A 15069-nucleotide genomic window follows, 5' to 3' on the forward strand; every position below is an offset into this window, starting at 1 on the left:
AGAACCACTGTACTATTGAATTGATATTGCACCTTTTTCAAAAGTCAGTTTGTTGTACTTGTATGGAAATATTTCTGAGTTCTCAATTCTGTTTTATTGAACTGTCTATACCCCTGCCAATACCACACTGTCTTGATTTCTGTAGCTATGTAAAAAGTTAAAAAATTGGGTAGAATAATTCCTCCCACTTTATTCTTCTATTTCAGACTCGTTTTGTTGAGCTGTATTAATAGAAAAAACTATTCGTGACACCTGTTAAAAAATAGTAAGACAAACTTTATTCATAGGGATTATTGCAATAGATATAGAGATTACTGCAATAGGGTCTTGCAGTAATCTCCAGTTTCCATATATTCAGGTTTCCCTCTGAATAGAAATTTTATAGCCACAGAGCAGGGTGGAGGTGTGGTAGTGTATGGAAAATTACTAATAAGAGGGAATCTGGCTAAACTGACCTCACAGAATTCTTGCTGAAGCCATGCCAGAGTGATCAGATATCACCTGGGGATGGTAGACAATAAGAAAACCAATTAGATATCAATGGTGATCAGATATGAAGATGGAGGATTTTGACTAAATTGCCTTGCTAGGATTCTTACTAATATTGGGCAATTCATAGACAACACAAAAGCCCAAAAGCCAGGGTTTAGTTGACAAGAGAGTTCAAAGGAGCATGGCTAGAGTCTGGTTATGGAAAGAATTTTTGTCAGCTGGCTGGGTCTTCCAGAGCTATGTAGAATAAAAATGACGAGCACAGACATATTTTCCTTCTTCCCAAACTGAATGGGAAAGCATTCAGTCTTTTTCATCTTTTAGTTTGATGTTAGCTGTAGATTTTTTTCTAACTTAAAAGTTAGAAAGTTTACCTCTGTTCCTAATTCCTGAAAGTTTTTTTTTTCATTATAAATGGGTGTTGAATTTTTTCAAATGCTTTTCCTGCATTGATATAATCATGTAACATGCTTATCTTTAGCTTGCTAATGTGGGGGGTTACACGAATTGATTTTTGAATACCAAAAGAGCTTTTTATTCCTGGAATAAATATCACTTGTTCATGGTTTGTAATTATTTTTATATATTGTTGAATTATTTTTGCTATTATTTGGTTGAGAATTTTTCCATCTATATTCATGAAGAATACTGATTTCTTCTTCTTCTGTCTTTAGCTCTGATATCAGAGTAAAACTGGCCTCATGAGTTGGAATATCTTTCTGTTGTCTTCTTTCTATCCTTTACTCTGGAAGAGACTGGATATAATTCGTGTTAACCTTTAAATGTTTGTTAGAATTCTCTGATCTAGCTATCCAGGCCTGAAGATTTCTTTTTCAGATATTTCAAATTATGACTTCAGTTCTAGGACTATTCAACATAACTATTTCATGTTGTAAGAGAGAATTTGTGCTTTTTCAAGAATTAATGCATTTCATCTACGTTGTGAAATTTATGTTTGTAGAGTTGTTTGTAGTATTCTCTTTATTCTTTTGATTTCGTCATGGTCTACAGTGGTATCTCCTGTTTCATTCTGGATATTGATATTTTGTGTCTCCTCTACAGGCTTGTCAATTTTATTAACATTTATAGAACCAGCTTTTGTTTAATCGGTTTTTCTCTATTTTTCTTTTTACATTTTATTGAGTTATCTTCTTATCCTTATTATTTCCTTTCTTTCACTTGCTTTCGGTTTATTTTGCTCTTCTTTTTCTAGTATGTGAGAGAGCTTGGTTATTGCTTTGAAATTTTTTTCTTTTCTAATGTAAGCCCTTAGTGGTATACATTTTTCTCTCACCACTGATTTAGCCACATCCCACAAATTTTGATATGTTGTGTTTCACTTTCATTCATTTCAATGTATTTTAAAAATTCATTCACTTTCACTTTCATTCATTTCAATGTATTTTAAAAATTTGAGACTTTCTCTTTGAAAAATGGATTATTCAGCATGTGTTTTCACGTGTTTGGAGATTTTCCTTTTATCTTCCTGTTATTGATTTCTAGTTTAATTCTGTTGTGTTCAGAGAACAAACTGTATGATTTCAGTTGTTTTAAATTTGCTGAGATTTGTTTTATTGCCCAGGTTACTTCATATTTTGCTAAGTGTCCCATCGACACGAATAAAATGTGTATTTGGCTGCGTTTGCGGTGTTACATAAATGCTGATTAGTTCCTGTTGATTAACAGTGTTGTTGTGTCCACAGAAGCATTGGAGAAAGACTGTAACCTGAGGTGACAGGCTTCGATTGTGTCCTGGCTTAGTATGATGGGACACACCTCTGCTTGCTTCCTTTCCTTTGGACAACCCTCAGCCCCTCAGTCTCTACATCGCCTCAACATGGCCGCCCACAGGCCAGAGTGTCTACATGGGCGCCACCATACTGGCGCCCAGCCTAAGCTGCTGAAACGGTAGTGTTTGGCAAAGCGCCATGTTGATTACTGGCAACCTTCAGGCCATGAAGACTGCTGAGCATGCGCACACCCAGGCAGCGCTGTAAGAAGTACCTCTAGGCCTGGGAGGCATTGAGAAAAAGGAAGTGGGTCCTGTTCTCGTTCTTGCGACTATAGTCACCGCCCGAGGCAAATGACCACTGTCCTGAGAGGACGTGGGTGAGGGGCAGGTGAGTAGAGGCATGGAAGCATCTGTGGACTGAACAAGAAGAATCTCTGATGTCTGTCGTGAGCCCTCCGGTCAGTGATGGGGAGGGTCAGTGGATGGAATAGTGGAAGTCGGAGCGATCTCTGATGGTGGATCTGAGGGAGGAGTGAGGGAGCACTGAGGGGTCTCTGGTGGTGGATCTGCAGGCGGAGTGAGGACGGACTGGGGGTCTCTGTCTGGTGGTGGATCTGAGGGCGGAGTGAGGGCGGACTGTGGGGTTGTGGGGGAGGATGACTGTGGGGACTAAGGAGGGATCTGAGGAGTGTGAATGATGCACATCTTAATTAGTTTCCTCTCTTTTATACGTACCGATCTGTTTATATTTTCGTTTCTGTTTCATTATCATGATATGTTTTGCTAAAGATTTAAAGAATATGTTACATAGAATTGCATGTTTCCATTTCCATTTTGTTCTCTTTCATATCCAGACTAGTAGCTCCTTTATAATTACGGTTATTATATTTATATTTCATTCTTTCTCTATTTAAAAAGAATCAAGCGTCTGAAAGGTTTATCTGTTTTATTGGACATTTTGAAATGTCCAATAAAATACTCCCTACTCTTTTAATATTAATTTTTTTCTCTTTTTCTTTTTAGGTACTTTCTCTTTTTCCCACTTTTTGATGTAATTTGTTGTTCTTTCCCTTATTTTCTTAAGTTTTATGCTGGATACATATAGGATTGTAAAGTTTCTTTAAGTACATCTTTATCTATGAAATGCATAAGTTCATTTTGATGTTTCCCTTTGATTCTTAGTTATTTAGGAGAGTTTCTTCATTCCCAAATTATTAAAGTATGTTTTAGCTGTTTCTTATTTTATTGTATTGTCAGAAAATGCAGACTATCAAGTCTCAACTTTTAACAATTTATCAAGATTTTCCTTGAAGCCAAGTTACTCAATGAACTTTGTTCAACAGATATAAAAGAAAAATTATATTTTGTTGTATGGGCCAAAATTCTCTTTAATTAAGTCTTGCTTGTTGGTATTTTTCAAATCTTTATCTTTCCTAATTTTGATCTACTTGTTTCATATTCTGGAAGAGATACAATAAAAATCACTTTTAATAGTTCATTTTGCAGTTATATGTGCTTTTTTGCTAATTTTATTTGTGCATCTGAGGGATGGGCATACATACACTTAATGGTTAGTGCATTTTTTTATCCTTTTTCATGTATTAAGTGGTATTATTATAGGATCCCTTTTTTCAACCAAAAAGAAAAAAGAAAAACACTTTTTAACATCGAATTCCACTTTGATACTCACATTGCCACCCTTGTTTTTACTTTTATTGCATTTGGATGATGTCTTTGCCCAGAGCTTTATTTTATATCCTATTTGTCTCTGTGTCAGATTACCTATTTGTTTACAATAGATGCTTTTGCTTTTTTCAAATCCAACTTATAGTCTCTGTTGATAGAATTTTACATTTCAGTTTAGTGTAATAATGATTTATCTGATTTTATGCCTTCCATTTGATGTTTACTATTTAGCTCTTTTTATTTTCTGCCTTTTCTTTACATAATATTTTCATTGGATTGATGAAATTTCTGCTCATTGTTTCCATTCTGCACCCCATTTTTTCTATTTATTTTTTCCTGAGATTATTAGGAATGTGTTATTGTAGGGTATTATTAATTTTCTCTTTACTGGCCTCTTTATCACATTGTCACATTGTCCTTTTTTATAATTATATATCTTTTGCAAGAATTATTGCTAAACAATTTTTTCCTATTCAAGATTTATTGTGTGGTTCATTTTACATTTATTTGGACTACTTCTTTCAGTGTTTCTCTCAAAGATAGAGATACTCTGCAAGTGCTTTTATTTCTGAAAATGTCTCTCTGGCCCTGACAGAGAAGTGGTCTTTTAGATGCTATTTCCGACATCATTTAGCTTTCAGTACTGCAGATGAAGAATTTTCTTATTTCCTTCATTCTTCCTCTGTAAATAGTCTGCTTTTTCACAATTAGATTTAGAAGTGTTTTCTATTTATAAATTTATTCTATACATTCAAGAATTTCCCCCGATTTGTTCATTGATTGAATTCCTGTTTGTGTATGTGGAGGAGTTTATAGCCTAGTTGTGTCAGTGGTGGGAGATGTGTCTGTGTGCTAAGGCCCCAGTGCAGGTACAGGTGTGCCTAGGATTGAGACTCTTGGGATGGCTGATGGAGATGCATGATGGGTAGACATACAGGCATAGAGGCCAGTCATGGGGACATGGGATTGATTGGGTAGAGAGCCAAGACCATTAGGGTAGAGGAATTGAAGACTCTGTGATCAGGTATTGTAGGATGAGTGATGCAGGGCTCATGGGCAGCAAGGCATGGAAATCAGTGAATCTGAGGTTTCAGTAATGGCTTCTGGGAGTAGTCTCTGGGCACCAATTGACACTTAGAGCAGATTGAAGAGTGGTAGTGAGGAGTTAGTTACCAGGGTTGATGATAACTTGAAGGGCCTGTGAAATCAGATAGTATAATAACGTAATAGAACAGTATATCCTTTGGATATTTTATAAAGTATTTAAGCAATTCACAATTATTGAATATCTAAACGTTTCTAATCTTTCTTTTTTATTAACCATGTTATGATAAAACTTTTGCACTTAAATCTTTGTACAATATGGGATGGGATGATATTTTAATGTGGTAGTTCCAGAAATAAATTTTTGAGTAAGGTGCAAGGGCACTAAATGATGTATGTGTCCATGTGTGACATTGGCACAGTTCCTTCTCTCATGGGTACCTCTACCCATCTGTTTTCTCAGATCTCTGCCCCTTTGTCCGAAGAGCCAAAAATGACCAAGTCCCTGGTGAGTTCTTATTTGTTCATCTGTTTATTTGTTGCTTTCTTTTACTTTTAGTGGATTTTAGGAGACATCTAACAATCCCTATAGTAAGATGACAAGACTAAATAAAAACTAAGATCAGATAAAATGAAGAAGAGACTGTCAACCCCAAATCAAGTTTAGAATATATGGTCTTACACAGTCATGAACTTTGAACTGTTAAATTGTCTCTGATCTTCCTGAAAGACATAGCAATAATGGAAATTGGATACATGGTTTATATTAATAAAATTAACAAGTAATTTATTTCATCTGTGGTAAAGATTTCATGGTTCTTGATGTTTGAGAAATTTTTTGATAGATCTTCAGATGGTTAATGACAGAGCAGTCTTCAACAGCAACCCTACTGAAAGTGCACTAACAGGCCAGGCGCGGTGGCTCACACCTGTAGTCCCAGCCCTTTGGGAGGTCGAGGCAGGTGGATCACATGAGGTCAGGAGTTCCAGACCAACCTGGCCAACAAGGTGAAACCCCGTCTGCACTAAAAATACAAAAATTAGCCAGGTGTGGTGGCAGGTGCCTGTAATCCCAGCTACCCAGGAGGCTGAGGCAGGAGAATTGCTTTAACCCAGGAGGCGGAGGTTGCAGTAAGCCGAGATTGCGCCTTTGCACTCCAGCCTGGGCAACAAGAGCGAAACTCTGTCTCAAAAAAAAAAAAAAAAAAAGAAAGAAAGAAAGAACGTGCACTAACAGTTTTTCTGTTGCTGTCTTATAGAACAGTGCTTCTGACACTTTACTTGCATTTGAATTCAGATTCTGATTTAGTAGCTATGGGATGGGATATGAGAATTTTTATTTCTCACAAATTTCCACAGAACATCAATGCTCCTTGTCCAAGGACCACCTTCTGAAACAACCTTGAGGTTTTATCGTGAATGGGAGTTGAATTTTGTTAAATGCTATTTCTGTACCAATTGACATGATCATGTGATTTTACTTCTTGAGTCTGTTGGTATGGTAGATTACATTGATTGATTTTTTAATATTGAACCAGCGTTGCATCCATGGAATAAATTCCACTTGGTTGTGGTATATACTTTTTAAATTATTTGTATTTGCTAATATTTTGTTAAGGGTTTTTGTATCATATTTATGAAGGATATCACTTTTTTTTTTTCATTCTGTCTCTCTTTCTTTTTTTTCTTTTGGTACTATTTCTGGTTTAGGTATCACGATAACCCTGGCCTCATAAAATAAGTTGGAATGTGTTCCTTTATATTGATTATTCTGCCAGAGATTTTGTATAGTTTGTGTTTTCTTTTTCTATACTTTGTCCAGTTTTGTGTCAGGGAAATCATGGCCTCACACAATAAACTGGGAAGTATGCCCTTCTCTTCTGTTTTCTGGAAAAAACTGTGTAGAATTTATGTTAATTATGTTAATTCTTCAAATATTTGGTAGAATTCTCCAGAGAAACTGTCTGGGCCTAGAGATTTCTTTTTTGGAAGTTTTAAGATTACAAACTCAGTTTCTTTAAGAGTTACAGGGCTATTCACATTGTCTATTTAATATTGAGAGGGTTGTAGTAGTTTGTGTGTTTTCAGGAACTGGTCCCTTTCATCTAAGTTGTCAAATTTCTGTGTGCAGAGCTGTTAGTAGTTGTCTTAGTCAGCTCAGGCTGCCATAACAAAGTACCATAGACTGGGTGGAATAAACAACAAAAATTTATTTTCTCACAGTTCTGGGAGGCTGGAACTGAGAGATCAGGGTGCAAGTATGGTCAGGTTCTGATGAGGGCTCTCTTCCTGGCTTGTAGACAAAAACCAGATTCTCACTGTGTGCTCACAGGCCATTCCCTAGTGACTGCCTGCCTATGGAGAGAGAATCTCTCTCTGTAAGGCCACTTGTCTTATCAGATTAGGACCCCTACCTTGTTTAACCGTAATTACCTCTTAAAAGCCCTATCTCCAAATATAGTTACATTAGGGGTTACAGCCTAAACATATGAATTTTTGGAGGACCGAGAAATGTCTTGATTTCCACATTCTCCTGAAGGATATTTTTGCCTGATCCAAAATTCTAAGTTGATAGTTCTTTTTTTTTTTTTTTTTAGCACTTGAAAAATGTGCTACTTCCTTCTGGCCTCCAAAGTTTCTGATGAGATATTAGTTAAAACTGCATGTTAATTTTCTATTGCTGCTGAAATAAATTATCAAAAATTTAGTTGCTTAAAAATAACACTTTTTTTTTTTTTTTAACAGTTCTATATTTTAGAAGGCCAACATGGGTCTCACTGAACTAAAACCAAGGTGTCAAGAGGGCAGTATTCCTTTCTACAGGCTGTAAGAAAGAATCTGTTTCTATTTTCTATGACTTTTCTAGCTTCTAGTGGGTGCTCACATTTCAGTTTGTGGCCCTTTCCTCCACCGTCAAAGCCATCAACATTGTATCTCTCTGACCACTCTTTTGTAGTCGCATCTTTCTCTGACTCTTTTATTGCCTCTGCTTTAACTTTTTTGTTTGTTTGTTTGTTTTTTGAGGCAGAGATTTGCTCTTGTTGCTCAGGCTGGAGTGCAATGGCGCGATCTTGGCTCACTGCAACCTCCGCCTTCCGGGTTCCAGTGATTCTCCTGCCTCACCTTTCTGAGTAGCTGGTATTACAGGCATGCGCCACCACGCCCTGCTAATTTTGTATGTTTTAGTAGAGACAGGGTTTCTCCATGTTGGTCAGGCTGGTCTCAAACTCCCAACCTCAGGTGATCCGCCCGCCTTGGCCCTCTCGAAGTATTGGGATTACAGGCATGAGCCACCGCGCCTGGCCCTCCTGCTTTAACTTTTAAGCAAATTTGTGATTATATTCAGCCCACCCAGATAATCCAAGATAATTAATCTTCCTATTTTAAGGACAGCCGATTTAGCCACCTAGATTTGATCTGAAACCTGAATTCCCTTTTGCCATGCAACCTAACATATTCACAATTTCTGGGAATTAGGATGTGAACATCTTTGGGGAGCCATGGTTCTTAGTATCTCACATTGTCATTCAAATTGTTTTTCTCCTGTGGGTAATGTGTAGTTTCTCTCTGAATGCTTTCAGCATTCTTTCTTTGTCTGTAGTTTTCTTTCTCTATATTTTTTTCACTATAATTCTTTCTTAGTGTGAATTTCTTTGGTTTTATCCTTTTTGGGATTTGCTCAGCTTCTATCTGTAAGTGTATATCTTTCGGGAAGTTTCAGAAATTTTCATTCATTATTTCTTCAAATACTTGTTCAGCCCCCATTCCTTTCTCTTCTTTTTCTTTTTCTGGAACTCCAATGACACAAATGTTAGATTTTTTGTTATTGTCCCACATGTCTCTGAGGTTCTGTTCCTTTTTTTCTCAGTCTGTTTTCTATCCATTCTTTAGATTAGATCATTTCTATTTTATTTGCAGGTACTCAGAATATTTCTTCTGTTGTCTCCATTCTTTTGAGCCCATCTATTGAGTTTTTAATATTGGTTATTTTTTAATTCTAAAATTTTCATTTGGTTTTTTCATCTCTTCTCTATTTCTTTGTTGAAGTTTTTTTGTTTCAAGTGTGTTCATATGCTTGTTAAAACATTTTTATGAGGACTACTTTAAAATCCTTATGAAATAATTCTGATACATGCATCACTTCAGTTTTAGTATCAGTTGATTGGTTGTTTCCTTATTCAAGTTGAGATTTTCCTGGTTCTTGGTTTTACAAATGATTTTGTAATGTATTGTGGAAACCTTGGGCATTATGAGACTCTAGATCTTATTTGAGTCCTCTTTTTTAGCAGGCGTCCTCTGGGCCAGTGTGGGAATTGGGGGGCCTTGCTGTACTACTGCCAGGTGGATGTGAATTTGCAGGTTCCCTACTTGAACTCTGTTGACAGTCTGTGGGGAGAGAGACACCTCATTACTGCTAGTTGGGGTTGGCAGTTCAGGCTCCCCAGTAGACCTCTGGTGACATCACCTTGTCTGAAAGGAGAGGGTACCTTGTTTCTGCTCTTCATGCTGTCTTCTCTGATATTGTTAGGTTGGATAGGGCCTCATTACCTCTCAGAGTGATGAAGGTCTTGGATTTTCATTTGGCATCCTCTCACCCCACACCTGTCATGATGGGAAGAGTGTCACATTACTGCTAGGTAGGAATGGAAGTCCAGCCCTGAGGTGGCTCCCACTGGCATGGCAGGAAAGCTACCCATTACCACTGTGCAGAGATGAAAGTCCCAGCTCCCCAGTTGGCTTTTTCTCATACTACCCTATTGCAGTGGAGGGGCATCCCCAGGCAGCCAGGCAAATACAGGAGTCTAGGCTACCCACTGAGTCTTTGCTGATGAGAGATGAATCAAGCCCACAGTTTTTTGTTGTTTTATAATCTGTGGTATTTGGTTGGAGTAGGTTTTGTCTAAAAGTTTTTTATTTTTCTCTGTTGCCCCTTTCCTGGTCTTTTAGCTAGAGAAAGCACTTTTTTCCAGGCCTTTTTGTATATACTTGTTGATGTTTCTGGATTGTAGGTTTTTCGAACACCTGGTCAGAGCTATCTATATGAGGCCGAAAGACACAGAGAGCTCATTACTGTTTACTTCCCTGGTTCCTGAGGCCCCTAGCCAGGGTGCCTATTTTTCTTAACCTTTCAGAGTCTCTGTATGTTGGTTTGATGGATAATGTCTATGGTTTGTAGATGAACTTAACAGGATGAATAGAGACAAGTGCATCTACTGTTTCTTTCCAGGAGTGGAATCCAGTTTATTGAGTTTGAACAGAGGACTTCATATATTAAGCATAGTCTTATATATTTTGTTCAGTTATAACTGCCTCTTTGTCCTTTGCATTTGAACTTTTAAAAATAAGTATTTCATTTTGAATGTCATGAAAGTTTTACCTATATTTACTTAGTCAAATTGTTCTTTGTGGTTTCTTAGAATAAAACAGTTGTCATCTGCTCTCTTCCTCTTCAAATTTCAGCTTCTCAAAGGTAGTCACTTTGAACTCAGTTTAGTATCTTTTGCTGTTTACTTTCATATGTCTAAATAACATGTTTGTACTGGTATTTCTAGGCTTTCAGTTTTAAGCAGTTATCTACAGACAACACAATGGAAAGAAGGAATTAGCTCTCTTTCAGACACTCAGGCCCTTGACACTCATGTACACATTTCTCATATACCCTCCGTCTAATATGGGTATTTTATTTATTTATTTTTTATTTATTTAGTAGAGATGGGGTTTCACCATGTTGCCCAGGCTGGTCTTTGAACTCCTGGGCTCAAGCGATCTGCCCACCTTAGCCTCCCAAAGTGCTGGAATTATAGGCATGAGCCACCGCGCCCAGCCTAATATGGGTATATCATAATTTGGGGTAAATCAATAGGCTGCATTTTATTATGATGATTATTTTAACAATATTCACAAGTGAGCCATTTACTTTTTATGCAGTGCTTTTTGTTTTACCTGAAATTATAAGTGTCTGGCTTAATCATTTGTTTTGTTCTCCATACATACATGTATAATATATATTATATATATCAGTAATTCATCTCTAGTCTTCCCAGGTATATAAATACCTTCTCAATATATTAAAATATATTAAATAATAACAGTAATATAATATAAACACTAATATAGTGCTTACTATATACCAGGCACTATAAGCATTCTCTATTAACTAATTCAGTCACAACCCCTACGAGTTATTGCTATGGTTTGGATATTTATCCTCTCCAGATCTCATGCTGAAATTTGATCCCCCAAGCCAGGCGCGGTGGCTTGTGTGTAATCCCAGCTATTCAGGAAGCCAAGGTAGGAGGATCACTTGAGGCCAGGAGTTTGGGATCAGCCTAGGTAATATGGCGAGACCCTGTCTCTTACAAAAATAAATAAATAAAAAGAAATTTTAAAAATAAAAGAGAAGTTTGATCCCAGTGTAGGAGGTAGGGCATAATGGGAAGTGTTTGGGTCATGGGGACAGATCCCTCATGAATAGATTAATGCCCTCTCTGGGGAGGTAGTGAGTTCTCAATCTTATGAGTTCTGTGAGAGTTGGTTGTTGAGAAGAGCTTGCTACCTCCCATTCTCTCTCTTTCTTCCTCTTTTGCCATATGATCTCTGCACACACCGGCTTCTCTTCCCCTTCTGCCATGAATGGAAGCAGCTTGAAGGCCCTCCCCAGATGCAGATGCTGATGCCATGCTTCTTGCACAGCCTGCAGAACCATGGGCCAAATAAACGTCTTTTCTTTATAAATTACCCAGGCTCAGGTATTCCTTTATAGTAACAGTAAACAAAGACAGCTATCTATAATCATTATTCTCATTTTACAGACGAGGAAAACTGTTACACAGAGAAGGAGTTTGCCCAAGATCATGCAGCTCCTGAATGATGAAGCCAGGAAAATAAGACCCAGGCCATTGTCTCTAGATTACATGCTATTCATTTCAGCTCTTTAAAGAAACTCCTCTTGGAGTCGTCGACCTGCTCATAGTTACTCTCTATCTGATACTCAGCTACTGGCATGGGCTGTCCCTTCCACATGATACTAGGAATTCTCCTCATGTTTCTCAAATGTTAGATCTCTTGAGTCTCAAGAAGCTGGGTAAGGCATAGAAATGGATTGTCCTGTAGAGTCTCCAGAAGGAGTGCAGCCCAGCAGGACTTATTTTGGACATACGACCTCCAGAATAGTGACAAATTTGTGTTGTTTTAAGGCCAAAGAATACAGGTAGCCTCTAGAAGCTAGAAAAATCAAGAAAATTGATATTCCTTTAGAATCTCCAGAAGGAATACAGCCCTACTGACACTCAGATACAAGCCCAAGTAAAATTATTTAGGCGTCTCTAAGACTACCCTCACTTATGACAGAAACTGCAAGCTCAGGAGTCTCCAAGACCACCCTCAGTTTCCATCATTCACGAGAAGGACTTACACAACTCAGGAAAGCCATTATACTCATGCTTATAGTTCATTTCAGAAAGAGGACGTGGATTAAAATCAGCCAGAGAAGATGTGCTCAGTGCAGTATGATGGAAAGTTTCAGGTTACTGAGTTTCTCATTAATATTGTATTTTTAATTTCAAGGACTCTTTTCTTCACTTCTGAATGATCTTTCTAATATTCATGGGTGCAATATTTTCTTTTTTTAAAATTTTACTTTAAGTTCCAGGATACATGTGCAGAACGTGCAGGTTTGTTACATAGGTACACGTGTGCCATGGTGGTTTGCTGCACCTATCAACCTGTCATCTAGGTTTGTTTTTTTGTTGTTGTTGTTTTGTTTTGCTTTGTTTTTTGAGATGCAGTTTCGCTGTTGTTGCCCAGGCTGGAGTGCAATGGCGTGATCTCAGCTCACCACAACCTCCGACTCCCGGGTTCAAGGGATTCTCCTGCCTCAGCCTCCCGAGTAGCTGGGACTACAGGCGCCTGCCACCAGGCCTGGCTAATTTTGTTTAAAATTTTTTAGTAGAGACAGGGTTTCACTGTGTTAGCCAGGAGGGTCTCGATTTCCTGACCTCGTGATCCACCCACCTCAGCCTCCCAAAGTGATGAGATTACAGGCTTGAGCCACCGTGCCTGGCTAATTTTGTATTTCTAGTAGAGATAGGGTTTCTCCATGTTGGTCAGGCTGGTCTCGAACTCCCGACCTCAGGTGATCCACCCACCTTGGCCTCCCAAAGTGCTGGGATTACAGGTGTGAGCCACCACACCCGGCCCCCATCATCTAGGTTTTAAGCCTGCATGCATTTGCTATTTGTCCTAATGCTTTCTCTCCCCTTATTCCCCCACCCCTCGATAGGCCCTGGTGTGGCTTGTTCCCTGCCCTGTGTGTGTGTGTTCTCATCGTTCAACTCCCACTTATGAGTGAGAACATGCAGTGTTCGGATTTCTGTTCCTGTGTTAGTTTGCTGAGAATGATGGTTTCCAGCTTCATCCATGTCCCTGCAAAGGATGTGATCTGATTCCTTTTTAAGGCTGCATAGTATTCCATGTTGTATATGTACCATATTTTGTTTATCCAGTCTATCATTGATGGGCATTTTGGTTGGTTCTGTGTCTTTGCTATTGTAAATAGTGCTGCAATAAACATACGTGTGCATGTGTCTTTATAGTAGAATGATTTATATTCCTTTGGGTATATACCCAGTAATGGGATGGCTGGGTCAACTGGTATTTCTGGTTCTAGATCCTTGAGGAATTGCCACACTGTCTTCCACAATGGTTGAACTAATTTACATTCCCACCAACAGTGTAAAAGTGTTCCTATTTCTCCACAGCCTCGCCAGCATCTATTGTTTCTTGACTTTTTAATAATAGCCATTCTGACTGGCATGAGATGGTATCTCATTGTGGTTTTGATTTGTATTTCTCTAATGATCAGTGATGTTGAGCTTTTTTTCATATGATTGTTGGCCACATAAATGTCTTCTTTTGAGAAGTGTCTGTTCATATCCTTTGCCCACTTTTTGATGGGGTTGTTTTTTTCTTGTAAATGTGTTTTTAAGTTCTCTGTAGAATCTGGATATTAGACTTTTGTCAGATGAGTATTTTGAATAGGTAATACATGCATATGATTTAAAAGTAAGAAAATAAGTACATAGTGAAAAATCTCCCTCTTTCTTTTCCTATCAGCCCATGTCCTCAATCTGGGTAACTAATTTTTTTAGTGTGTGTTCAAAGTGTCATTATATAGACAAAAACAAATAGGAAAAGTATTATGTTTTTTCCACAGAAGATGGTATACCATATGCATTTCTGTACTATTATGATTTTATTTTCATTTATTTTTAAGCCTTTACTATGGAGAAATATAAAATGCATTATGAAATATGCTCTTGTGAACATTTCTTTCAGAAGTTATTTCTATCCAAAGGCAAGGTCTTGCTCTGTCACCCAAGCTGAGTGGAGTGCAATGCTGCGATCCCAGCTCACTACAGCCTCAACTTTCAGGGCTCAAGTGATCCTGCTACCCCTGCCTCCCAAGTAGCTGGGACTATAGACGCATGCCACCATGCCTGGCTAATTTCTTTTTTTCTTTTTGTAGAGACGGCGCCTTGCTATGTTGCGCAGGCTGGTCTTGAGCTCCTGGTCTCAAGCAATCCTCCTGGCCTTGGCCTCCTAAAGTGCTAGGATTACATGCCTGAGCCACTGCACCTGGCCTCTCTCCAACTTTAGTATATGATGTCATACAGCTTTGCAAAGTTGTTATGCCAATTTGTATTCCTACCAGTAGTGTGCAGATATGTTTTCTACTTTGTATCTTTACCAGTACTTGGTGTTTTCAATCTTTACAATTTTAGCCATCTTGGGGAGTTTGCAGCGATATCTCATTTTGGATTTAATTAGCACTTCCCTGGTTACTAATGTGATTGAACAGTTTTTCAGAATTTCATTGTCATATACACTTCTTTTGAGAATTGCTTGATTCATTCCCCCCCTTTTTTTAACTGAGTTGTCTGTAGTTTGTATTGCTTTTTGTTGTTGTTGTTGTTGTTGTTTTGGTTTTTTATAGAGACAAGGTCTCACTATGTTGCCCAGGCTGGTCTCAAACTCGTGGACTCAAGCAATCCTCCTGTCTTGGCCTCCCAAAGTACTGGGATTACAGGCATGTGCCACTGCAAACAGCCTGTTTT

At 38.1% G+C, this 15069-nt stretch overlaps 1 protein-coding gene across 11 annotated transcripts in view; it reads left to right on the forward strand.

Moving 5' to 3' along the window:
* Positions 1 to 263: 263 nt before the first annotated feature.
* Positions 264 to 15069, forward strand: part of ZNF484 (zinc finger protein 484) — a 35692-nt gene continuing 20886 nt past the window's right edge. For 3 of the 11 annotated variants that reach the window (XM_024251864.3, XM_063714285.1, XM_024251859.3), the window contains exons 1-2: positions 264 to 2612; positions 5418 to 5462. Coding sequence is in view for 5 of the 11 variants with exons in the window: in XM_024251859.3 (XP_024107627.3) it covers positions 5448 to 5462 (15 nt within the window). In the remaining 6 variants the exon portion in view is untranslated. Of the gene's footprint in view, positions 2683 to 5417; positions 5463 to 7699; positions 7781 to 15069 lie in introns of all 11 variants that reach the window. The other 8 variants (XM_024251856.3, XM_024251857.3, XM_024251858.3 and 5 more) reach the window with 6 other exon arrangements.

The sequence above is a fragment of the Pongo abelii genome, chromosome 13 (genome assembly GCF_028885655.2).
Source record: "Pongo abelii isolate AG06213 chromosome 13, NHGRI_mPonAbe1-v2.0_pri, whole genome shotgun sequence".
NCBI classification, from domain to species: domain Eukaryota; kingdom Metazoa; phylum Chordata; class Mammalia; order Primates; family Hominidae; genus Pongo; species Pongo abelii.